The sequence below is a fragment of the Lissotriton vulgaris genome, chromosome 5 (assembly GCF_964263255.1).
Source record: "Lissotriton vulgaris chromosome 5, aLisVul1.2, whole genome shotgun sequence".
NCBI classification, from domain to species: domain Eukaryota; kingdom Metazoa; phylum Chordata; class Amphibia; order Caudata; family Salamandridae; genus Lissotriton; species Lissotriton vulgaris.
In genome coordinates, this window is record NC_141693.1 from 764,963,695 (window position 1) to 764,988,845 (window position 25,151).

General features: G+C 45.0%; 1 protein-coding gene across 1 annotated transcript in view; it reads right to left on the reverse strand.

Annotated features, from left to right (window-relative positions):
- Positions 1–306: 306 nt before the first annotated feature.
- Positions 307–25,151, reverse strand: part of LOC147711524 (complement C1q subcomponent subunit B-like) — a 65,563-nt gene continuing 40,718 nt past the window's right edge. Inside the window, exons 2-3 of the mRNA XM_086922223.1 lie at positions 5,637–5,808; positions 307–3,426 (exon numbers count right to left, since the gene is read on the reverse strand). Coding sequence (XP_086778349.1) covers positions 2,855–3,426; positions 5,637–5,799 — 735 coding nt within the window. The 5' untranslated portion in view covers positions 5,800–5,808 and the 3' untranslated portion in view covers positions 307–2,854. The remainder of the gene's footprint in view (positions 3,427–5,636; positions 5,809–25,151) is intronic.

The following is a 25,151-nucleotide window of genomic DNA, read 5'->3' on the forward strand; positions in this document are numbered from 1 at the left end:
CAGATCTATCAGCTTTTAAAATGTTTGTTAAGGCGGGAGGCGCTGCTGGTACCTCTGTCATTTCTCCAGCTTCTCCAGATAAATACAGCAGTTATGGGGGGGGGGGCTTCAGGGATGAGAGAGGGAGAAAGAGAGATGAAAGATGAAGAAGGGAGAAGGATTGGTTCAACTATTTTTGCCGGTGCTGCTTTTGGTTTGCAGTTCAGCCCAGTGAAAATATGCCCAATACTAGAAATCAATATGTTGAACTTAAATCTGTTTTGAATTAAATATGCCCTATTATTTCTATACATAAAATGCCAAAGGTGTTTGCAAGCAACACAGTGGAAAGTTTAATGCACAGTATAATAGAGATAGTAATATGACACATATCACATGAGATCATGATATTGGAGTTGATTAGAAAATCGAATCTATGTGCCACCTAGCTGGAAAACAACAGAGACACATTGTTTTGATCTGTTTATCGTTTTTGCATCGTTAATTATGATTGGAATGCATTAATTGATCATTCTTACATTATAAAAAGTGCAAAGAACGCTTGAATAATTTAAAGAAAATACAGTTTCAACAAAGTGGCTGGATCATCTCTCCTGGAAGAGCAGGACAAAGCTTTTATGAACAGACACATTATCAGTCATTGGTCGACCATGGAAACCACTCCTCTCACAACGATGCCAATGTGTATGACAATACTTGCATGAATACGAGGCCCAAATCCCCCACAGTGTTGTACTGGCACTTCCGTGACACAAGAGGCTGAAGGGATTGTGTCTATTCTCTCATCAATGCAAAGGCCCAAATTGCACAGTAATGAATTGCTTTGCACTCCGGAAGTACAAACATTAGTAAGTGTGAGCCTCTTATAAATGTGTATAATTTAAAAATGCTCCTAATTGAGAAATAGTCAATTTTGTAAATGCTTAACCTTTGAAAAAAGCAAGGAATCGTTGATTGAAATCATAAGAAATATATGCAGTGCAAAATGTTATCAGTTGCCCACATCTAAAATGACCAGAGCTCTGCAACGGCAGCAATTGGAATGTGTTCATTTTGGGTGGCATGCAGGAAAGGTAATACTTCCCAAATGTGGTAGCATCTATATTTTATGCTGCTAACATTGCAATAGTATGGTGAAATTAATTTTGATATCTCCGTTATTTGAAAACGAATTTTAGTCTTGGAGACCCTTTTTAACAGGGGTGTGAATACCCTGTTGCATGCTTGTGACTTGCAATATACACAAGAGGAGTATAAGAAAGCTCATTCCATGCATTCTAAAAGGAAGAGAGACTACAGTGTAGTACGCCTAGCAGATGCTGTATTGTAGAGCTGGTAACGCTGTGTTTACTTTCATATTGTCCATGTGCTCTGGTGGTAGTATAATGAATGTGCATCCAGGGCTGTTGTGCATTGCAATGTAATCTGTAAAGTCAGTAAAATGTCCACTCACCATGTGATAGCTAGGTGTATGCTCGCTCGTACCCTCCTCATGTTTGTGTGAGTGTTAGACGGCATGTTCCAGCCTGTATAAACTACAGGGATTTGCACTTTTCCAGGGGCCATTTGCACAGCATATCCACGGCGCAGCTGAACCCAGGGAACAGGGAGGAGGTTCCTGTGTGGCTCCTGGATTTATTGGACCAACTGGAGCATTGACTGGGCTACTGGAGAAAGCTCGAACCAAGTAGCTACAGAATAAGATGTATTTTGTTATGTTATGTTATGTTAAAAATGCTTATAAAGCGCACGTACACCAAGCGGTTTCATGGCGCTGAGACCAAGAGAGGAAGCGGCATTAACAACACAGTTGACTTTACTGAAATGACTGATAAAATAAGAAAGTCTTTAGCAATTTCCTGAACTGCACATAGGGGTTTGCCAACCTCACTTCCACACCAAGAGAGCCCAACGCTGATCTGGAAAAAATCTTGCACTCTCCATTTGTTTCAGAAAATGTCAATTATGTGTGGCAGCGTGATACCCTCTTACGCCTAGAGACAACACAGCACTAAAAGAATGAAAACATAAGACAAACCCGCTATGTGACTGGAGATATAAGAGCCCAAGTTACCAACCTCTTACTCAGTACCAGCAACCCGGACTTCTCGTTATTTGTGCTCCGCCTAGTTTCCCACATACATAGGCCCAGTGCAGCTACACTGCGTACGGATAACAAGAATGTGCAAAGCGAATAGGCATGTTCTAATATGTCAATACATGCAAACACTGTTACCGCATTAAGGCCAGATAAATATAAAAACTGAAGATTGGACTATATTGGAGGCTCACTTTCCTTAATCGCACTCCTGTTTTTAATTCCATGTAAAATGAAGGTTGTAGCTAGGGGAGCCTTTATTATATTCCTTCTTTAATTTCCATGATATAGAAAGAAAAAACGAACGGGTCATTTCTATGATATAGAAAGAAAAAATAAAGGGTTCCTTGCCTCCCGATTTCCATTTCACATAGAAACAGAAAAAGGACACAATGAAGGCAAGGCAAGGCAATTACATTCGCGTGATCTTTCTATGACGCAGAAAGAAGTGCAGGGCCATAATGAAAGCTCCTTTGCAATGCATTGAAAAAAAATATCTAGGGGCAGATTTACAAGTCCCTTGCGCCACTGTTGCGTCACTTTTCCCATGTTAAAAGCGACACAAAAGTGGCACAAGGGACTTGTAAATCTGTCCCCTAGAGTCCAGGTGCTTCAATTGAAACACATGGGGAAAGAGGAGGAAGGGGTGGGGAGTAAGGTAAATCTGCAACCTCATTTCTAAGCAAAAAATACAATGCTACTATGCATGATAAGCATCTTCTGCAAAGATAAAAACAGAATGTATAGCTTGATGAATTATGAAGGATCTGGGAAGAGCAGGAACCCAGAGAAAATGCTGTCGGCACCTTCAGTCACCATTAAAGAATTCTTTTCAGTTGTTTCAAGCCATACCGACTCATCTTTTTTCAACTGAAGTACCACCCCGCCTGTGGTAACCTGGAACATATTGTACACGTAATCACAGAAAGTAAGGACTTTCTCTCCTTTCCCAACGCCCTTCATAATGTTCACACACAAGTTGTATCTTTGTGTGGCATGGTAGGTGAAGTAATAGAGTCCAGCTATCTTGCAAGTGAACTTTCCTGTCTTCGGATCATAATGGTTATTTTTGTTGGTGATCACGTTTTCAAAGCGAATGGGCTGCTCCTTTCTTGGAAGAACGAGGGACGTCCTGGCTGCTGAAAAGGCTGATTTCAAGGCAGTCTTGTAGTCACCGGATTCGCCTTTTGTTCCCTTGGGACCAAACGGACCAGGAGGCCCCGGTGGACCCCCAGGACCCTTGGGACCAACTTTTCCAGGATTCCCAGGAAGTCCTGGCTCCCCTTTCTCACCTTGCTCAGTCAGATCATCAGGTTGTCCGGGAGGACCTTGTTAAATAAAAATCAAAAATTAGTTATAGTGGATAATGCATCTTTGAATATCGTAGAATTTCATACAATTATCAAGCAGTTTATCCAAAGAAAAGTACAAAAAATACTGGCGGTACCTACACTCAATATATTTATGTTTGAACTAAAGTCTGGCATGCATATTGAGTGATATAGTGTCCGAATATCTACTGTTTATTTTGGCAGAAAAAGGAGGTCAGGTTATTCTTTTAATGGGGAAAATGCATTTTTGATCACCAAACCACAAAGTGTAGCCTTCTTCAATATTGGGTTGGTCCCATCTGGAACTCAAGTGGATTTCTATACAAAGTTGTTTATCAAGTTTAATGGATGATGAATGACACCTGCGAATGTGGGTTAGTTGACAGGTGTGTTATAGTAAGCCTGACAATTGACCCAAAAGCGAGGACAATGTGCAGACATTCAGTAAAAGAACACTGAGTGCGATTATTGCAGTAAAACAAAAAAAATCATTTGTCTCTCATAAACCCCTTTAAATAGAACAGCCCCATCCCCTCCTCCCACCACTGATGCCTATAGGGAATCTCCCTTCCAGGTATGATAGCAGCTCTAATTATTCCTAAATCCCATTGGTCACCAGCGGCGCAAATTAAAATTGCATGAGAGTGGACTACAAGAGTTAGTATTCAGGCCGCACGGCCACAAGTCAAAAACTTGACAGGTCTAAGTCTGAAACCTTCATGACTCTGTGTCGCCATGTTTCTGTGCATACAATGTGTCCATAAGGGTTCAGGTGCATTTGCAGGCCATGGACGCTGCTCGAGTTTTTTTTATATTCAAATAACCCTTTGCCTTACCTAGATCCTGCTGCTGAGCATGTGCTACTTAAAAGATGTATGATAGATAAACGAAAAACAAAAATCTGCTTTATTAGCTCTGTGTGTGATCCTATTGAAATTCTGTATATTGTCCTCACTCTGTCAAGCACCCAGCATGCCACGGTCCAGCCATTTCATTTCTGTAGTCTTCAGCCCCCATATTTGCCCATTACACTAAACAGTGCATTCGAATTAGCTGCTCTTTGTATGTAGGCGCACAGGCGCTTGTCCGTGTTGGTGTCTCTGTAAGTTGTGCCTAAAGCCCATGATGTAAATGTAAATGTATAGGCATTTATATAGCGCACTACTTACCCGTAGGGTCCCAAGGCGCTTCGACCGCTGCGAAACCCTTCCTGGCTTCCCTGAGAGATGGTCCCTTAATGGGTATCTCCAGGGTGAGACCAGGCATCCCCGGCGGTCTGGTGGGGCCGTTAGTGAAGATGAGGCAAGCTAATGCCCAGAGTTGCCGAGTGTGATCGCTGATCAGAGTGGGCACCGAGGCGAGAGAATTATCGAGTCCGCTGACCCTGGTCCAGAAACCTGCCGCGCCGGGTATCGAACCCTGGTCCCGGGCCGTCCTCTGCTCTCGGGTCTGCCGCCTCTAACCAGTGAGCCACACTACTTCACTGATGGATATCAACCAGCACGTGTCTACGCGGTGTGTCTTGAATGGCTAATTTGACAATGCCATGTAGCTGTCACGCACTTCAATTTAGATTAACTACACATACCTGTATTACCCAGGTGTTTAGTAGGGCTGATGTACAAACGCAACAAAAATTATTATGTTCGGGCTATTGAAGGTATGCCCGCTGAAGTACAAAGGATATCATTTGGCAATTTTTAAAGGCTGTTTATCTATTTCCAAACAATGGGTCAAAAAGATCCATCCCAGTTTTGTCACTGGTAGACCAGGCTTCTGGACTCTTGTGGCATGAAGGTTACCATGATAGAAAGGGGGATAAGAGAGGTAGGATGGGGAAAAATATGGGGCTCACTCTGCCTAGAGTGGATTAGGCTGTGGGATGACGCGATCTGAATAAGAATTGAACTTGTGTCACTGTAATGCCCATTTTCTTGCTGTACATTTTTAAAATGTTTGTACTTTACTGTATATGATGGTATCTGTTTGTATGGATTGACATGTTAATAACTGTATTCACTAAATGTTTATGCTGCTCTTTCCAATAAAATCAGATTTAGATGCAATGAATGTAATTGGCGATTATTTGCATATGTGTTGGTCACTGTGAAAACCTGACAGGAAATTACCTGTTGTGTCTCAACATGATCATCTCTAGTTTGTTGACATTGAATATTATCAATATAAGAACTCAGTATCTTTCTTACCCACATCGCCTTTAACTCCATCAGTACCATCAATGCCATTGGATCCATGGGTGCCGGGTACACCAGGAGTTCCAGGGATAGCGGAACGACCTCTGCAGCTTTCAGGACTGACCATTGGTACCACAGTCAAAAGTGCTAGCATCAGACGGAATGGCATGTTCATGGTCTTTCGCTACATTGACAGAGACAAGAAAAAAGGATTAGAAGTCTTGCTGCTTAATAATACTTACATTGCATGCTGCATTTTACACCAGGAGAGGATGTAACATTATTTGTAATAATAGAGGTCTATCTCTCACAATTGCCAGATCTAATAGACTTATCAACTAATTCTTTCTTAAGAATTTAAATGGACCTTGTTCTCATTTTGCTGACTTGTGTCATGGAACTGTACGCAGCCTCTTGCCTATACAGTAACTACATGTGTTGCATGTAGCAGTCATTTCTCCATCTATGCAGAGTGCAAAGCAGAAGAAGCTAAAAAACAGGGCAAAAGGTGGACCCTCATGACATACTATTTCTCTGAGATCCTGATTCCAGTGCACATATTTCTCAATCCATACTGATGGAAGTCTCAGGAAAGTACTTCTGGCGGGAGGCAGTGGAAAGTAAAATGTACCGAGTGACAACCATTTTTTTTCCTTCAGGGTGAGGGCTAGAGCTCACTGACACATGGGGAGCAAATCCGTCACTGGTGCAACACTTGCTTGAAAATATTATGGCACTTGAGGAAATCGTCACTACAAAATCAGAAAAATGTGTCCATAACGAAATGCCTAGATTCCCAATGTCAATTGACTTCAGGGGGAGAACTTTAAATCCGTCCCTCACGCAACATATGTAAAAACATTTTGAGGAATTTGAGTGGCAGTGCCATTCTTACTTTTGTTACATCACCCCAACTCAGACATCACCAGTGGAAGATGTTTTTTTTAAACTCTACCTGACTGGCAAAAAGTTCGAAAAATGTGTTTCAACTTCATGATCTTATCAAGAAATACCACCTGCTTGGCTGCTGCCTTTCAGGTTTGCATGGATCAAACATAAGAAACAATGGTCAGCAGTCCATCTCCAAGGCCATCCCAACAATTATCGAAGTTGACCACGAAACCTTTTTAAATGTGGCTGTTCCTCTATACCTAATTACCACACTGTGTTCTTCGACTATATGGACCGAATTATGAGTCTGGCAGTCCAAGGTCTGGCAGACTAGCGGGCGTGGCAGTCTAGCCACCACTGCACCAGAGGTCCGAGTGCCCAATTACAACTTAGGTGGTCGGACTGCCATTGCACCACTGCAAACGCAGTTCCCTGGAAGTGGCGCGGCTGTCAGGGAATCAGTAATATGCTGGTGGCACCACCATGCATAATATTATTATTATGAGTTTCAGTACCGCAAGCGGCAGCAGTGTCATGGATGTCTTTACTCCATGATAAGGCTGGCAGTCCTGAAACAAAGGGAGTCCTACAGGCCCCACTGTTGACCATGTGCAAGGTGTGCATGCACCCCAGTTTCTTCAAGGCATGGACTTTAACCCCTTCACTGCGGGGCTAATTTCCCCGCGGTGCGGGGGGAGGGGGGCCGCGCACGGCGCCGCTGTGCTCATGACGAGCCCAGGCTCGTCATGCAGCACGGTGCTCGTGTGCTCATGACGAGCCTGGGCTCGTCATGAACCCGCCCGCGCAATGGAACGCTCAGCACAGCGGGGAAATTAGCCCCGCGTGTGAGCGTTCAGCACACGAGCACCGTGCTGCATGATGAGCCTGGGCTCGTCATGAGCACTGAAGGGCTTAAAGTCCAGTGTTGCCGGAACTGGTTTTGGCATTCTCACTGCAGTGCCCATTTTCAGAGGCAACACTGTGGGACTGGCAAAAAAAGCAGGCAGTGCAAACACGAGTTTGGCGATGCGCGAGCGGGCCTCCGGCGTAGCTGTCTTTTCCCGCAGCGCCAAACTCGCAGTCAGGCCCTATATGTCATCAGTGGATGAGCATCATTTGAGACCGGGGGCTTTTTGTATTATTTCGCATGAGGGCATTTGCAAAAGACGAGTATAATTGGGTTTATGCTTAGTTCACTTCTCATTACATGTGTGGTGCATCAATGCATTGGTAACATTTTTTTTGAATCATAGGTTAATTGCCCTAATCATGTTGTTTGTTGACAAGTTCCTTTAATACCTAAGCAGTTGAAGATGTTTTGCATGGGATTTGCTTCGGTGCTCATTGTCTGTGGCCTTCAAAAATGCCTAGATATTTACCCATCATAATGGAAATCCATTGTACTCTGAACTTCTAAGATTCAGTTTTTTGTTTTTTCGGCGTTGTTGTTTTAATATTTTGAGGATGCAATGCCACTGTGAGCTTCATTCGGTTAGTTGACCTTGTTTGCCAAGCTTGGGTAAAATATGCATAACTAACCTAGATCTACTGACAGCACGACTTGTTGTTCTATTGATGAATAATAATGCCCCGTCAGTGCCATTGAAATATTTATTGTATTATATTCTGTCTGTGTCGCCTGGGGATGTAGTCAACATTGTCTACATCTGCTTTGTTGTGGTGCAATTTCCTTGAGATTGTCTATGAGTGGCAGAAAGTGTGAGATGGTGGAAGAACATTGTTTCCTTCCTAAAACTCTGGGGGCACTTATGTATGTCTACAAAATCCTCTCTCTTAATTCAAATTTAGTGGAGGTCACTAGGCGTTGTCCAATGGGCAACCGTCTTTCTTGTTTTTACATTTCGTTGCTTCCGAAAACACAACTCAAGGCAGCCTTCTCCTAGACAATGTGTGGTTAGGCCCAAAATATGCACAATTACTTGCTTTGGTGTGATTGGACAGCCAGGAAATCTCAAGATTATATTGAAAATCCTATTTCTTTGGAAAATGTGTCATCGTTTCTGGGATTTGTATCAAAAAGGGGAAGCACGGAGTTAGGACAATTGTTAACGGGGTCCAATGTATATGTCCCAGACAGACTAACCAACAACTAATAATACAGAGTTCCCCGGGCAAAGTCAACTAAATGACTGGCATGAGCCTCTCTCTCATCGAGTCAGGCAGAAAGGGTGAGTGTTGTGAACCCTTTTCGGAATTTTTAGGGATACCTCACACAGGTCACCGGTTGGACTACACTTGTAATCCCACCCGGTGATCGTCCAGCGTCATCATCGGTATCCTGCCCCTGCGACAGACTGGCGGTGCAATGCCTGTCGGGCGACAACAGATGTCGCACTTTGGCGGGGATCTTCTATTCCTTCGCCAAAGGGTGTGTGGGTGTGAGGGGCCTAAAAAAAGGAGAAGGGGTTTATGGTTGTGCAAAAGTGAGCGTGGGTGAAATTAAAAAAAGTCAGTAGAGTCCAAAAAATAGATTTTTAATGGCATGGCTCACTGCTTTATTAAAACAATAAGGGGTATTGAGGCAGGACAATCAAGGTAGTGGAGCCTCATTCAACCCTTAGTGAACAAATGGTCAACATGTTTCTCGCCACGAAGGCAATTCGTCAGGACCAAAAAGTATATAAACATAAACAGTGCTCATATAATTGCAGGGGATCCCTCAGTGATCAGAGGGATCCAGTATACGACCTGGTGTGTGTCGTATGGTAATCCTTCGTCAGGACCCTTCCCAGAACTGAAATCGGAGAGAGGAGAAGAAGGGTGTCATCAGAAGATTCTATATATCTCTCCAAGTCCCTCGGTAGACCTTACATGCACTTTTGACATGCTAGCATAGTGTAGCGAGGTGTAGATGGGTCTCTAGAGGCCCCATCGTGAAGAGATATAAGAGTGAGAGAGAGACAGAAGGCTATTATGAAGAACGTGGAATTCTCGCGTCCTGTGACTTTCAGGAGTATACATTTACTGGGCATGCCTTAGGTCTGCCCTGGGATGTGGCATGCACAATAGTATATATCAGACTCATTTTGCTGAAACACGTCATGCGTTAAAAAATCTTGTGATCTAGACGGCTGTGAATTAGCCTTTGGCATACGTGATTACAAGCAATGTTTAAGACAACATTTACGGAGAAAAACATATTTAGACATTTCCTTGAAAAATTCAAAGACGAGCACTAGATGGCGTCAGTGTGCTAGAAAGGGGGACTAAACCTTATTGTGAACCAAGAAACATTCCGGGATATTGTAGCGAAAACGAGCTAAGTTAGAACCTTACCCGTATTCTTTACTAGGGAAGCTCCCTCGCGCTGACCTGGTGGGGCCAGAACTTGGTGTGAGACACCTGAAAGGAGTAAGTATTGCCGCCGGGTTAGGGGTTGGTCGGACAGCGCGTCTTACCGTTTAACCCGCTTCAAGTTCGGACCCTGCCACGGTGATCAGAAGGACACGCTCGCGGAGGTCGTAGAACGGAGCAGAGCGCCTTACCTGATTGTTCTTGGCAGAGGGCGTCTAGGCACCTACCCCTCCCACTTCGGATGATACCGCAGGACAGCCGGTGGAGCTGTAACGTCCCGGAGACTCTGGTTAAGACCGGGAAGTGCGGGAATTAGGTGGGCGTGTTCAGGGCGTGTTGCCAGGCAACGGAATGCCGTGAATGGACAGCGAAGATGCCCTCGTTGTATGTCGAGGAGGGGCGAAAGGCTGGGTGCCATCTTGGAAGGGGGAAGTAGTACTGTTGATATTGCTAGGGAGGTAGTCGTAGGTTCATCTACAGATCCCTCTGTGCTAACAACAGAGACAGGGGTAATTCTATTTCTTGGTTCAAAAGGTTTCTGGCATAATAAGGACAAAGTAGTCCCAGCATTCAGCTATCTGGTGAGCATTGTCCAGGGCACCGCATCGTTTAGACCATTTTCATCGGTATGTAGACGGTGTACCCATCTCTGCTCCAGTCTGAACAGGGCTTGTTGGTTCATTCCAGGTTGGCATTCTAGGACAGTCCACTGTATATCTTCAGTGGTGTGTTTGTGTTCCTTACAATGGTCATAAAGCCTGGTGTGTGTTTTGGTACATCGGATATTGCTATTGTGCTCCATTATGCGTTGTTTGACAGGACGCATCGTCATCCCGATGTACAGCATCTTGCAGGGGCACACCAAGATGTATATACATCTCGAGCTGTTACAGTTGGTGTGTTTGTTTATAGTCCAGATGAAATCCCCTGGGAGTTCGATAGTTTTGCCTTGGATTGTTTGGGGGCATACTACACAGGAACCACACCTGTAGTGTCCAGTGACAGGGGGTAGATCCCATAGAGTTCTGACTGGTCGAGTGCACGATTTCTTTGGGCGGGTGTGGATCAGTGTGTCCTTCAGGTTCGCGGTCCTCTTGAAAGCAAACCGTGGTCGCGCCAGCTCCATCCCTGCAGAGTTCAGGATCCCCCAATGTGTGGTCACGGCTTTTTTAATGAACGAAGAATGCCTGGTGTATGAAGTGACACAGGTGATGATGTCATCTGGTTCTTTTGGGTGGACCTCGAGAAGGGCATCTCTGTTATTGTTCAATGCTCGTTTTAACGATTTCTTCAACAACCGTGTTGGGTATCCTCTGTCCTGGAGTTTATGTTGCAGGGTCTGGGCCTCTTGTTTGAAGTTTTGGACAGAGCTACAGTTTCTCCGTATTCGAAGGAATTGCCCAAAAGGCAAATTGTCTCGCAGAGCTTTTGTATGGTGGCTTTGGTAGAGGAGTAAACTGTTTCTGTCAGTGTCTTTCTTGTATAACGAGGTAGTGATAGCTTCCGATTCTAGCCTGATGGTTAGATCGAGAAAAGGTATTGATGTTTCTGAGATGGTGCCAGTAAATTTCAGGAAGGGGTCTTGTAGATTGATCCATTCGCAGAAGGCTGCACAGCTTGAGCGGTCCCCTTTCCAGAAAATCAAGATGTCGTCAATATAGCGACGCCAGAGAGTCAGGTTCTCTCGGTATGGGTTATGCTCTGGGGGGTAGATGTACTTCTTTTCGAACGAGGCCATGTAGATGCACGCCAGGCTCGGCGCGAAGGTAGAACCCATAGAGGTCCCCCGGACCTGATGGTATAATTGGGACTCGTACCTGAAGAAATTTTCGGTCAGGGCAATATGGGCAAGTTCCATGATGAAGGCTATCGGTGTTGGGGACAGCCATTCTTCTTCTCGCATCAATGAATCGACTGCTTCCAGGGTCGCTTGTTGCGGAATATTCGTATATAGTGCCTCCACGTCGAGGGTGAGCAGCAGGTCAGTGTCTTCTCTGCCATCGATATCTGCGATCAGACGAAGGACGTCCCTGGTATCTTGCAGGTAAGATGGTATCTGTTTGACAAAAGGTTGAAAAAAAGCATCGCAGAATTGCGAAAGCGGTTCTAACAGTGACCCAATACCTGAAACAATCGGTCTCCCCGGGACCGGAGAGGTGCCCTTGTGTATTTTGGGGAGAGTATAGAAGTAAGGGGTGACAGGATCTAGTGTCACCAAGAAGTCTGCCTCCTTCTTACTAATCCACTCATTAGTCTCCCCCTCAATGACAAGGCCCATGATGGTAGTGGAAAGTCGTTTGGTTGGGTCCTCCTGGAGTGGTCTGTAATGGGTAGTGTTTGCCAGTTGTCTCCTGCATTCACGATCATAATCCTCGTAATTCTGTATGACCGTGGCGCCCCCCTTGTCTGCCTGCTTAATGACGATTGATTCGTCTCGGCCTAGATCATTAGATGCTAGTCGTTCTGCAGTGGACAGATTATGAAAAGTTTTGGTCGGGGGTATGTTCCGCATGTTCCTCAGGACCGCCCGTTCGAAAGTTAGAACTTCGGGTGGTACCATCCCGTCAGTGGGGGTAAAGGTGGAAGGTTTTCTCAGGCCCGTGTCGAGATCCGGAAGTTCAGGTTGGTTTTCGAAGAAAGCCCGAAGGCGAATCTTCCTGAAAAATTGTTTAAGCTCGATCATCTCTTGGAATGTATCAGGGGTTGGTGTAGGGACAAATCCTAGACCTTTCTCTAAGACTTGCGTCTCGGTTGGTGTCAGGGTTCTGTTTGATAAATTGACAATTAGGCTCGTCTCCCCCTGGATGACGTGCTCCTGGTCTCCATTGCCGTTGGTGCTGGTGTTTGGTCCTGCCACTGTACTCCCTTTTGCCCGCCTCGCTTTCGCCCTCTTCCTCTGCCCCAACCTCTGCCTTGAAAAGGTGGCGGATTAAGGGGGTAGAATTGTGGGGGGCCTTGTGGGTAAAAGGGGTACTGCCATGGGGGTGCCATATGTGGTGGTCCGTGGAAGACTGGGCCTTGATGATAGCCTTGTTGCCATGCACGGGGTGGACGAGGATTCTTGGGTGGGTACCCGCCACTGGAGTCACTGCTCGTCGATCCGCGTCTGGTATCACTCCCTGAGTTATCATCAGAAGAATAGGTTTTCTTCTTTCCTTTGAAATCATCCTTCAGGTAGGGGTATACTTTCTCTTTCGCAAATTTTGCAATATCTTTCTCGAGTTTAGTTGTTTTTTGTTTCAGTAAAAACTCGTGGTGATCTGCCATTTCTTGGTTTATTTCCAAGAGTTTGGTCGTGAATGCTGTCTTATTATTCTTGGATATTGCATTTTTCATGGTGGCTTCCATGGCAGAGATTTTCTCTTGTAGTGCATCCGATAGGCGTTTCGCTGTTTGGCTGATCAGAAAGAGAAGGTCCTTGGTGCACTTCCACGATACTTGACACCAATCCACTTTGAACCGTTTGTCGTCCAGGAAAAGTCTTGGAATTATGTTCACAATTAGACCTTGCGGTGCTATATTGCTCCTCAAATATTCTGTCATCATGATTCCATGAATGGTAATCCTGATGAGTTCCTTCTTCATCTCCGTCAATGTGGTCCATTCATCGGAGGAAGCACCAGAGGTTGCGATTGGCGGATTGGTAAGGATTGATGGCGTCGTTCTTAATGCCTCGGCTATAGTGTCCTCATTGAAGCTAAGCCCTGGGACGTCCTCCATGATCGTGTTGAGGTCCAGATGCGGTGCTAAGGATGTCTGCTGACCAGAGTCAGGTTTTAGTCAAAATCAATGTAATTCTCTCACTGGAAATGTTGTCTTAAGGTGGTCCAAAGCGGCGGATAGTTTATTCGCCGAGTGGTAACCTTTACAAGAAGTTCCCGTGCACGAGGCACGCAAAGAGTTGTATCAAAAAGGGGAAGCACGGAGTTAGGACAATTGTTAACGGGGTCCAATGTATATGTCCCAGACAGACTAACCAACAACTAATAATACAGAGTTCCCCGGGCAAAGTCAACTAAATGACTGGCATGAGCCTCTCTCTCATCGAGTCAGGCAGAAAGGGTGAGTGTTGTGAACCCTTTTCGGAATTTTTAGGGATACCTCACACAGGTCACCGGTTGGACTACACTTGTAATCCCACCCGGTGATCGTCCAGCGTCATCATCGGTATCCTGCCCCTGCGACAGACTGGCGGTGCAATGCCTGTCGGGCGACAACAGATGTCGCACTTTGGCGGGGATCTTCTATTCCTTCGCCAAAGGGTGTGTGGGTGTGAGGGGCCTAAAAAAAGGAGAAGGGGTTTATGGTTGTGCAAAAGTGAGCGTGGGTGAAATTAAAAAAAGTCAGTAGAGTTTAAAAAATAGATTTTTAATGGCATGGCTCACTGCTTTATTAAAACAATAAGGGGTATTGAGGCAGGACAATCAAGGTAGTGGAGCCTCATTCAACCCTTAGTGAACAAATGGTCAACATGTTTCTCACCACGAAGGCAATTCGTCAGGACCAAAAAGTATATAAACATAAACAGTGCTCATATAATTGCAGGGGATCCCTCAGTGATCAGAGGGATCCAGTATACGACCTGGTGTGTGTCGTATGGTAATCCTTCGTCAGGACCCTTCCCAGAACTGAAATCGGAGAGAGGAGAAGAAGGGTGTCATCAGAAGATTCTATATATCTCTCCAAGTCCCTCGGTAGACCTTACATGCACTTTTGACATGCTAGCATAGTGTAGCGAGGTGTAGATGGGTCTCTAGAGGCCCCATCGTGAAGAGATATAAGAGTGAGAGAGAGGCAGAAGGCTATTATGAAGAACGTGGAATTCTCGCGTCCTGTGACTTTCAGGAGTATACATTTACTGGGCATGCCTTAGGTCTGCCCTGGGATGTGGCATGCACAATAGTATATATCAGACTCATTTTGCTGAAACACGTCATGCGTTAAAAAATCTTGTGATCTAGACGGCTGTGAATTAGCCTTTGGCATACGTGATTACAAGCAATGTTTAAGACAACATTTACGGAGAAAAACATATTTAGACATTTCCTTGAAAAATTCAAAGACGAGCACTAGATGGCGTCAGTGTGCTAGAAAGGGGGACTAAACCTTATTGTGAACCAAGAAACATGCCGGGATATTGTAGCGAAAACGAGCTAAGTTAGAACCTTACCCGTATTCTTTACTAGGGAAGCTCCCTCGCGCTGACCTGGTGGGGCCAGAACTTGGTGTGAGACACCTGAAAGGAGTAAGTATTGCCGCCGGGTTAGGGGTTGGTCGGACAGCGCGTCTTACCGTTTAACCCGCTTCAAGTTCGGACCCTGCCACGGCGATCAGAAGGACACGCTCGCGGAGGTCGTAGAACGGAGCAGAGCGCCTTACCTGATTGTTCTTGGCAGAGGGCGTCTAGGCACCTACCCCTCCCACTTCGGATGATACCGCAGGACAGCCGGTGGAGCTGTAACGTCCCGGAGACTCTGGTTAAGACCGGGAAGTGCGGGAATTAGGTGGGCGTGTTCAGGGCGTGTTGCCAGGCAACGGAATGCCGTGAATGGACAGCGAAGATGCCCTCGTTGTATGTCGAGGAGGGACGAAAGGCTGGGTGCCATCTTGGAAGGGGGAAGTAGTACTGTTGATATTGCTAGGGAGGTAGTCGTAGGTTCATCTACAGATCCCTCTGTGCTAACAACAGAGACAGGGGTAATTCTATTTCTTGGTTCAAAAGGTTTCTGGCATAATAAGGACAAAGTAGTCCCAGCATTCAGCTATCTGGTGAGCATTGTCCAGGGCACCGCATCGTTTAGACCATTTTCATCGGTATGTAGACGGTGTACCCATCTCTGCTCCAGTCTGAACAGGGCTTGTTGGTTCATTCCAGGTTGGCATTCTAGGACAGTCCACTGTATATCTTCAGTGGTGTGTTTGTGTTCCTTACAATGGTCATAAAGCCTGGTGTGTGTTTTGGTACATCGGATATTGCTATTGTGCTCCATTATGCGTTGTTTGACAGGACGCATCGTCATCCCGATGTACAGCATCTTGCAGGGGCACACCAAGATGTATATACATCTCGAGCTGTTACAGTTGGTGTGTTTGTTTATAGTCCAGATGAAATCCCCTGGGAGTTCGATAGTTTTGCCTTGGATTGTTTGGGGGCATACTACACAGGAACCACACCTGTAGTGTCCAGTGACAGGGGGTAGATCCCATAGAGTTCTGACTGGTCGAGTGCACGATTTCTTTGGGCGGGTGTGGATCAGTGTGTCCTTCAGGTTCGCGGTCCTCTTGAAAGCAAACCGTGGTCGCGCCAGTTCCATCCCTGCAGAGTTCAGGATCCCCCAATGTGTGGTCACGGCTTTTTTAATGAACGAAGAATGCCTGGTGTATGAAGTGACACAGGTGATGATGTCATCTGGTTCTTTTGGGTGGACCTCGAGAAGGGCATCTCTGTTATTGTTCAATGCTCGTTTTAACGATTTCTTCAACAACCGTGTTGGGTATCCTCTGTCCTGGAGTTTATGTTGCAGGGTCTGGGCCTCTTGTTTGAAGTTTTGGACAGAGCTACAGTTTCTCCGTATTCGAAGGAATTGCCCAAAAGGCAAATTGTCTCGCAGAGCTTTTGTATGGTGGCTTTGGTAGAGGAGTAAACTGTTTCTGTCAGTGTCTTTCTTGTATAACGAGGTAGTGATAGCTTCCGATTCTAGCCTGATGGTTAGATCGAGAAAAGGTATTGATGTTTCTGAGATGGTGCCAGTAAATTTCAGGAAGGGGTCTTGTAGATTGATCCATTCGCAGAAGGCTGCACAGCTTGAGCGGTCCCCTTTCCAGAAAATCAAGATGTCGTCAATATAGCGACGCCAGAGAGTCAGGTTCTCTCGGTATGGGTTATGCTCTGGGGGGTAGATGTACTTCTTTTCGAACGAGGCCATGTAGATGCACGCCAGGCTCGGCGCGAAGGTAGAACCCATAGAGGTCCCCCGGACCTGATGGTATAATTGGGACTCGTACCTGAAGAAATTTTCGGTCAGGGCAATATGGGCAAGTTCCATGATGAAGGCTATCGGTGTTGGGGACAGCCATTCTTCTTCTCGCATCAATGAATCGACTGCTTCCAGGGTCGCTTGTTGCGGAATATTCGTATATAGTGCCTCCACGTCGAGGGTGAGCAGCAGGTCAGTGTCTTCTCTCCCATCGATATCTGCGATCAGACGAAGGACGTCCCTGGTATCTTGCAGGTAAGATGGTATCTGTTTGACAAAAGGTTGAAAAAAAGCATCGCAGAATTGCGAAAGCGGTTCTAACAGTGACCCAATACCTGAAACAATCGGTCTCCCCGGGACCGGAGAGGTGCCCTTGTGTATTTTGGGGAGAGTATAGAAGTAAGGGGTGACAGGATCTAGTGTCACCAAGAAGTCTGCCTCCTTCTTACTAATCCACTCATTAGTCTCCCCCTCAATGACAAGGCCCATGATGGTAGTGGAAAGTCGTTTGGTTGGGTCCTCCTGGAGTGGTCTGTAATGGGTAGTGTTTGCCAGTTGTCTCCTGCATTCACGATCATAATCCTCGTAATTCTGTATGACCGTGGCGCCCCCCTTCTCTGCCTGCTTAATGACGATTGATTCGTCTCGGCCTAGATCATTAGATGCTAGTCGTTCTGCAGTGGACAGATTATGAAAAGTTTTGGTCGGGGGTATGTTCCGCATGTTCCTCAGGACCGCCCGTTCGAAAGTTAGAACTTCGGGTGGTACCATCCCGTCAGTGGGGGTAAAGGTGGAAGGTTTTTTCAGGCCCGTGTCGAGATCCGGAAGTTCAGGTTGGTTTTCGAAGAAAGCCCGAAGGCGAATCTTCCTGAAAAATTGTTTAAGCTCGATCATCTCTTGGAATGTATCAGGGGTTGGTGTAGGGACAAATCCTAGACCTTTCTCTAAGACTTGCGTCTCGGTTGGTGTCAGGGTTCTGTTTGATAAATTGACAATTAGGCTCGTCTCCCCCTGGATGACGTGCTCCTGGTCTCCATTGCCGTTGGTGCTGGTGTTTGGTCCTGCCACTGTACTCCCTTTTGCCCGCCTCGCTTTCGCCCTCTTCCTCTGCCCCAACCTCTGCCTTGAAAAGGTGGCGGATTAAGGGGGTAGAATTGTGGGGGGCCTTGTGGGTAAAAGGGGTACTGCCATGGGGGTGCCATATGTGGTGGTCCGTGGAAGACTGGGCCTTGATGATAGCCTTGTTGCCATGCACGGGGTGGACGAGGATTCTTGGGTGGGTACCCGCCACTGGAGTCACTGCTCGTCGATCCGCGTCTGGTATCACTCCCTGAGTTATCATCAGAAGAATAGGTTTTCTTCTTTCCTTTGAAATCATCCTTCAGGTAGGGGTATACTTTCTCTTTCGCAAATTTTGCAATATCTTTCTCGATTCCTTGAAGCTAATAGCTAGGAAGACAATCTGCAAGACTCAACAGAAAAGACTAGCTACCACCGATCACAGAGTCAGGACTGCCTGAAACAAGATCCAACCGAGACTGTCGTAGAAGTGATAGCAAAGAAATATTCTATGAAGTTTTTGTACTGAGCTTGTGATTCGAGTACTAGCCTAATTAAATATTACTGCAGAATGAAATGCAAAATAAACATAGAATTAGTATTTGTAATTTCCATATTGAGTAACTGTCATAAAAATGTTGATCATAATTAAATGCTAAAATGAAAGTGTGTTTGATACAAAGAACCATTACTCACAGCTGATGCAAGTCAGTTGTCAGATTGATCGGGCTAAATCTATGTTTCTGAAGTACTGGGCGGGGAGGGTTACATCCCCTTCGGGGCTTTAACTCACATAGAGTTACAGTGGTCGGCTATGCTAGAGACTGACATCCCTACCCTAGCCATTTCCTGGTGAGTCCATTGTCTGAGACAAAAGGTTTTTGGCAGGGCGCATCATGCTGCTCAGTGAGGAGGGGTGCAGATGCTTCTGGAGCAGAGCCCAAAAGAACAGTGAGTGGAGCGATGACCGCCTGCGCTCACCCCCAAGAACAAGAGGTTGGGTCTAGCGATCACCAACAACCGCATCCAAACTCTTGAGGAATACCATGGGTGCCCACGAAGCTGATGAGAGTCCTACCTGCTGGATTGCTGAGTACGAAAGATGTCAGGGTCCAGTAACTCTAACACGCCCTGCACAGGAACATTGCACAAGCATTTGAAGCAGGGCAGGCAAAATTAAAGAGGGATTACTTAAAGATCATAAGCACAAGGGGGGCTCACTCAGGAAGATTAGGCAACATTATATTCATACCATAAGATACACAGTCAAAAACACAGAAAACTCAGCACTATAGATTAGCATACAAGCGCATTAAAAAGCCACAGTACCTAGAAAATGCTCTGATAATGCAGTAGAACTAAGACAGAAGAGTATAAACTAACATTCTATGCACTCATCACTAGTAAATAAGCATTGTGACATCCAGAAAAAATCACCTATACAGGAAAAAAGCAGAAGCCGAGATATTAAGCTGGGCTACACCTGGCAATGATATAAATTCTTCACTAGTAGCACAAAACATGTTTTTCACCCACAGACATATATATATATATATATATATATATATATATATATATATATATATATATATATATATATATATATATATATATATATATAGTGTGTGTGTGTGTGCGCGGGTGTGTGTGTTTGTGTGTATGTAATTTCGCGCTAACATGGAACATTTAAAAAAGCGGCCGATGTCAGCTACCGGCGTAATGGCATTTGAAAAAGGCAATCCTAGCCGAAAAGCGTCATACCTCCTGCTGAAATACAGGTGATCTACCAGTTTTCACGTGTGTCCCTCTGGTTCCTTTCATGCTGGCGAGGGATCTTGTTATTCATATATATATATTGTCAACAAAGGCAGCTTGACTGCTGAAACACGTCCCTGCTCATGTGTATGCTGTAACCAACGTAATAAACGAGAGAACCCCCAAAAGAACGAGTGCTGGCTCCTCAATCAGATACGGGTGGGGAATATTCTAAATATATATATGAAAAAAACTGACATGCAACACACCTTACAGTGTGTATATTTTGATCTGTCCGTGTAACAAGTGGTATATTGGGAGCACCAAACACGAGGCAAAAAAACGTGTGTTGAAACATTTACGTGCAATACAGAATTATAACAAACAATAGCCCATAGCTCGACATTATTTTGAACATCATATGCAGGATGACACTTTAGTTCAGATGGTTGTATTTGACTGTGTAGATCTAGGTACAAGAGGAGGTAATCGGGAATTATCGTTAAGAAAACTAGAATCCCGGTACATTATAGATCTAGAATGCTTTGCTCCTAAGGGATTGAACTTAAGTGAAGAATTGGCAATACACTTACATGAATAATCATTGAGATGTTTGTGATGGACTTACAAATTCTGCAATCTGTCTGTTTTTAAGATGTTTTTATCGATATTACTTTTCAGGATGTGGGCACTTCTTCTTTCCATTTTTCAACTGACGGCCACAAAGAACAAGGATATGGACGATGTAATATCATGAACTTGGACTGTTTACATGGAATAAGCCCACTGGGGCAGTGATCTAAGAATGTATTGGTTTGACATGCACTTTTCGATAATTTCCAACATGTGCATACCAATCGACCACTTGGGCTTGGCTTTTATTACACTACCTGATGATGCTACTGAGCGATGAGTTTAGTTAACATCTGACCATAGCGGGTGGGTGCGAATCAAATAAATTGTAAGATCAGGAGCTCTGTGTCTAACCAATGACCAGAGAGCTTTCACACTTGGCGTAGCACGTGACACAGAAGTTTTGAGCATGTAAACAGACCGTGATACGAATACTTTAATGTTACTTTTTTGTATAAAGGCACATTTGTTAGTAACTACATTTGTGTTACAGATCGTGAAATTATTCTCACATGAATTTTAATATATATTATCTTCATATCAACATAGATTGTTTGTGCGTAAAAGGGCACATATATATATATTGAAGGAAGGGTAATGATATATACCTTTTGTAATGTGCTACATACGAGAAAACATACAGGAACATCAAGACATTATGTATTTGTGTCCATGTTAAGATGTCCGCCAGTGTTTACATTATTATGGACTTTTGCACTAGGGGTGTTTTTACTATTGTATGTAAGAAGTGTATTTAAGATGGCAACTCTGAATGTGTGACGAGCGTGACCAAGCCGTAATGGCGAAACGCGTCGTTTTTCCACTGGGCGAATAAATTCTTTGCAGGGAGCTCTGGGTGTCCAAGTCTATTCCTTATCAGGAATGTTCTGGAGCTAAAATTAAGGTTTACCGGTAACCTCACTTGGACCACCCACAACAGCTTGGGATCTCTCTACCGGAACTTGTGAAGGATATATATACGTACCTCCCCATTGTGGTCTTCTATTCTTTTCAACAAAAGAAGTGTGCTGATATCAATTCACCGTGCTTTGCCAGTGACACGGTTTAGAAGTCCCTCGCAGCGCAAGCCACACCGGAACCATTGGCAGCGGCAGCTCCAGCTGGTGCATGATTTCTCCTGCGGTAGCAGATTTTCCGGTGTGCACCCGGTGACCCCAGAAGGAAGAGAAGCGATGTAGAGGCATTTCCGCCTCTCTGTGGATCGAGTGCATTTTCATTCGGACCTGCGCGGATACGAAACCTGGGCGTTTAAGGTAGCTGCGGCTTGGGGACGCGAGGGAGCACAATTAACTCATTTAGACTTTTGGAATGGAGGCACGCTCTGCTCCTGGACTTACCTGCCAGTCACTCGTTTGCATGGGATGTCTTCCCTAACCTAAGAATCCCTTCACTGGAAGATTGCATTCTGGGACGTGTAGTCCGGTGATCTGGCGATGACTGCACGTTGGGCTACCCACTCAGGCTGGAGTGGGAGGAATTGTGAAACATCCAATCAAGACTGAGCCGGACATTCATAGCAGTCTAGGGGGAGGAGGCGTGTTCATTTCAACATCTGATGGCATTGAGAAAGGCTTCACAGCCGAAATGCATTTGCCGGATGAAACGAGAATAAAGGCTGCTCCCTCGTACCTCCCCATTGTGGTCTTCTATTCTTTTCAACAAAAGAAGTGTGCTGATATCAATTCACCGTGCTTTGCCAGTGACACGGTTTAGAAGTCCCTCGCAGCGCAAGCCACACCGGAACCATTGGCAGCGGCAGCTCCAGCTGGTGCATGATTTCTCCTGCGGTAGCAGATTTTCCGGTGTGCACCCGGTGACCCCAGAAGGAAGAGAAGCGATGTAGAGGCATTTCCGCCTCTCTGTGGATTGAGTGCATTTTCATTCGGACCTGCGCGGATACGAAACCTGGGCGTTTAAGGTAGCTGCGGCTTGGGGACGCGAGGGAGCACAATTAACTCATTTAGACTTTTGGAATGGAGGCACGCTCTGCTCCTGGACTTACCTGCCAGTCACTCGTTTGCATGGGATGTCTTCCCTAACCTAAGAATCCCTTCACTGGAAGATCGCATTCTGGGACGTGTAGTCCGGTGATCTGGCGATGACTGCACGTTGGGCTACCCACTCAGGCTGGAGTGGGAGGAATTGTGAAACATCCAATCAAGACTGAGCCGGACATTCATAGCAGTCTAGGGGGAGGAGGCGTGTTCATTTCAACATCTGATGGCATTGAGAAAGGCTTCACAGCCGAAATGCATTTGCCGGATGAAACGAGAATAAAGGCTGCTCCCTCGTACCTCCCCATTGTGGTCTTCTATTCTTTTCAACAAAAGAAGTGTGCTGATATATATATATATATATATATATATATATATATATATATATATATATATATATATATATATATATATATATAAAATCCATCTTGCCCATAGCGTGCATGCAGCACAGACAGGTACGCCGACACCAATTATCGCCAGAGTCAGACTTCCTTCACAAATGCTTTTATTTTTTCATATTCGTGAAGTGGTGCAAGCCTTCAGACGCGTTTCGGACACGTATGTCCTTGCTCACTATATATATATATATGTATATATATATATATATATATATATATATATATATATATATATATATATATCACCTACTGGCGGTCGCCAGTAGGTAGTTATAGTTAGGATTTTTTTCAATGTTAAATCTAAAAATTCTATTTGGAATAACTTTGGCGCCGGTTGACGAATCTGCCTGAAAATTTCCTCAAAATGGCCTCGTCGAGCTCCTGTCCTTCCCTGAACGTTTGGGGTGGATGCATCAAGCGGGGGCCAATATAAAAGGGGGGTCCCAAAACGCGTTTTCCCCATGTTAATTTCCATAGGGCGGTCGACCTCACTTTTAGCCCGAACGGCTGAATGGATTTACACCAAATGTGGCAAAATTGTAGGGACTGGTAGCCCGATGTGCCTTTGCTATGTCTCAAGATACGTGCTACAGTGGATTTTGAGTAATTTAGGTTCAAAAAAATATATATATCTATAAGCGCGCCCCGGTACGCGCTCCGGGGAGCGCTCCGGGCGCGCCACGCGACTTGCGCGCAGAAAACTGATTGGTTCTTGGGTGTCTGTAAACATTCGAAACAGTCCGGAGCGGCCGCCATCTTGTGTCTCGGTAGGATCGAGACACAAGAGGTGGCCAAAACAAAGGGGGAATTGACCATAAGGGGGCAGGTTAGACCCCCCCTGACCCCCTAGGTTTGATGTGGGGGCTATAAAAGGGTCCCGCTGGGCAAAAATAAAAAAATAAAAATTCGATTTGCGCGGGGAAGCGCCCGATACGTGCACCGGGGAGCGCACCGGGGAGTGCACCGGGGAGAAAAGAGAATGGCAGAGTTTAAAAATGTAAGTCATTTTATATAAATGGGAGGTAGTTCTGAAAAGAACTGTTTTTTTTCTTTTTGTTGTTTTACATTTTTTTGTTGTTTTTGGAACATTTTTTGGGGGGGGATTTTCAGAACAATTTTATATTTTTTTTGAAGTTTTTCTGGGGTGAAACAAAAGACAGGGAATTGCAAACAGCTCAACTGGAGCAAAAAAAGTAGAACAAAATTAAGGTTGCTTGCTGCAGTGATGGTTGTCTGCAGCTCGATTAAGTAAAGTGATGCTCTGCTCACCATATGATATAGTTTTGTTGCAATATATGCAAACAAATTTAAATTTTGAAAATTTGGTTTGGACATTAGGGACCATCTCCCTAGCCTCTGCACCCGATGGAGTGGGTTGGTTGGAGGTGCCTGAAGTTGAAGGATGGGGAGGGTTCTTGGTCAGTTGCCTGACTTCTGCTCTTGAATAATTGTTTGGGTGCTTCCTCTGCATATGCCTTATCATCGTGTGGTTCCCAAACGAATATTTCCTGTTTGGGTTCCCTCTTGACAGTTCTTGGTCACAGATGAGGCAAGTCACCTTTGCTGCATTTACATTTTTGGCACCCCTTGGCATTTTGAAAAACTCCCAAATAAAATGTTCTTTGGGTTTGTATGGGGGAGTGTCCTCAGGCAGATATTGCCTCTCCTCCTGCGCCTCTTCGTCCTCCTCTTCTTCATGACCACCAATGTGGTCTTGTGGTGGTCTTTGTGGTGGTGGTGGAGGTGGTGGTGGTGCAGATGCACCTGCAGCTGCTACCAGTGAAGCCATTTCTTACACAATGCAGGTCTTCTTCACTCAAACAACAAAGTGAAAATGAGGAAAAAAGGTGGGGTATTTCATCATTTGGAAAACAAAACTGTTGTGAACCAATCAAAAGTGTTATTTTCAGGTCACATGACCCGACGCGCTTACGCTACGCGCCCCGGGGCACGTCGCGTAAGCGCGTCGAATGCTTCCGGGTGCGTTTATGCCGTGCGTATCACGCGGACGCGGCTACGTGATACGTCACAATCATGTTTTCGTTCGCGACATTGGCGCTAACGGGACGCTTTCATGAGTGACGGGACGCTTTCATGAGTGATGTCACTGACCATGTCAAGAGTGATATAATATGTGACGTCATCAGCAGTGCATTACACGCGCAGGTTATAGTGAGTCCAACTAACTATAACGTGGAATTTCAATGGTTTTATGTCAGTAAAATTTCCAGGTAACTATAACTGGTGTAAAACCTATGGTTTTTTCAGTGAATATATATATAGTTTACAAACTTCGCGACAAGACATGTTTCTTTTAAAAAAAGAATTTCATTTATGAATTTAAAATTGTCTTGATAAGTTATATATATATGTATCTAACTTATTTTGCGTATTTGCACAAGGAATATCTCAAAACATATAATGTTTTCTATGTCTATGGTCATGTGACGACATTGAAGGTGGGGCTTAAACAAGTCACTA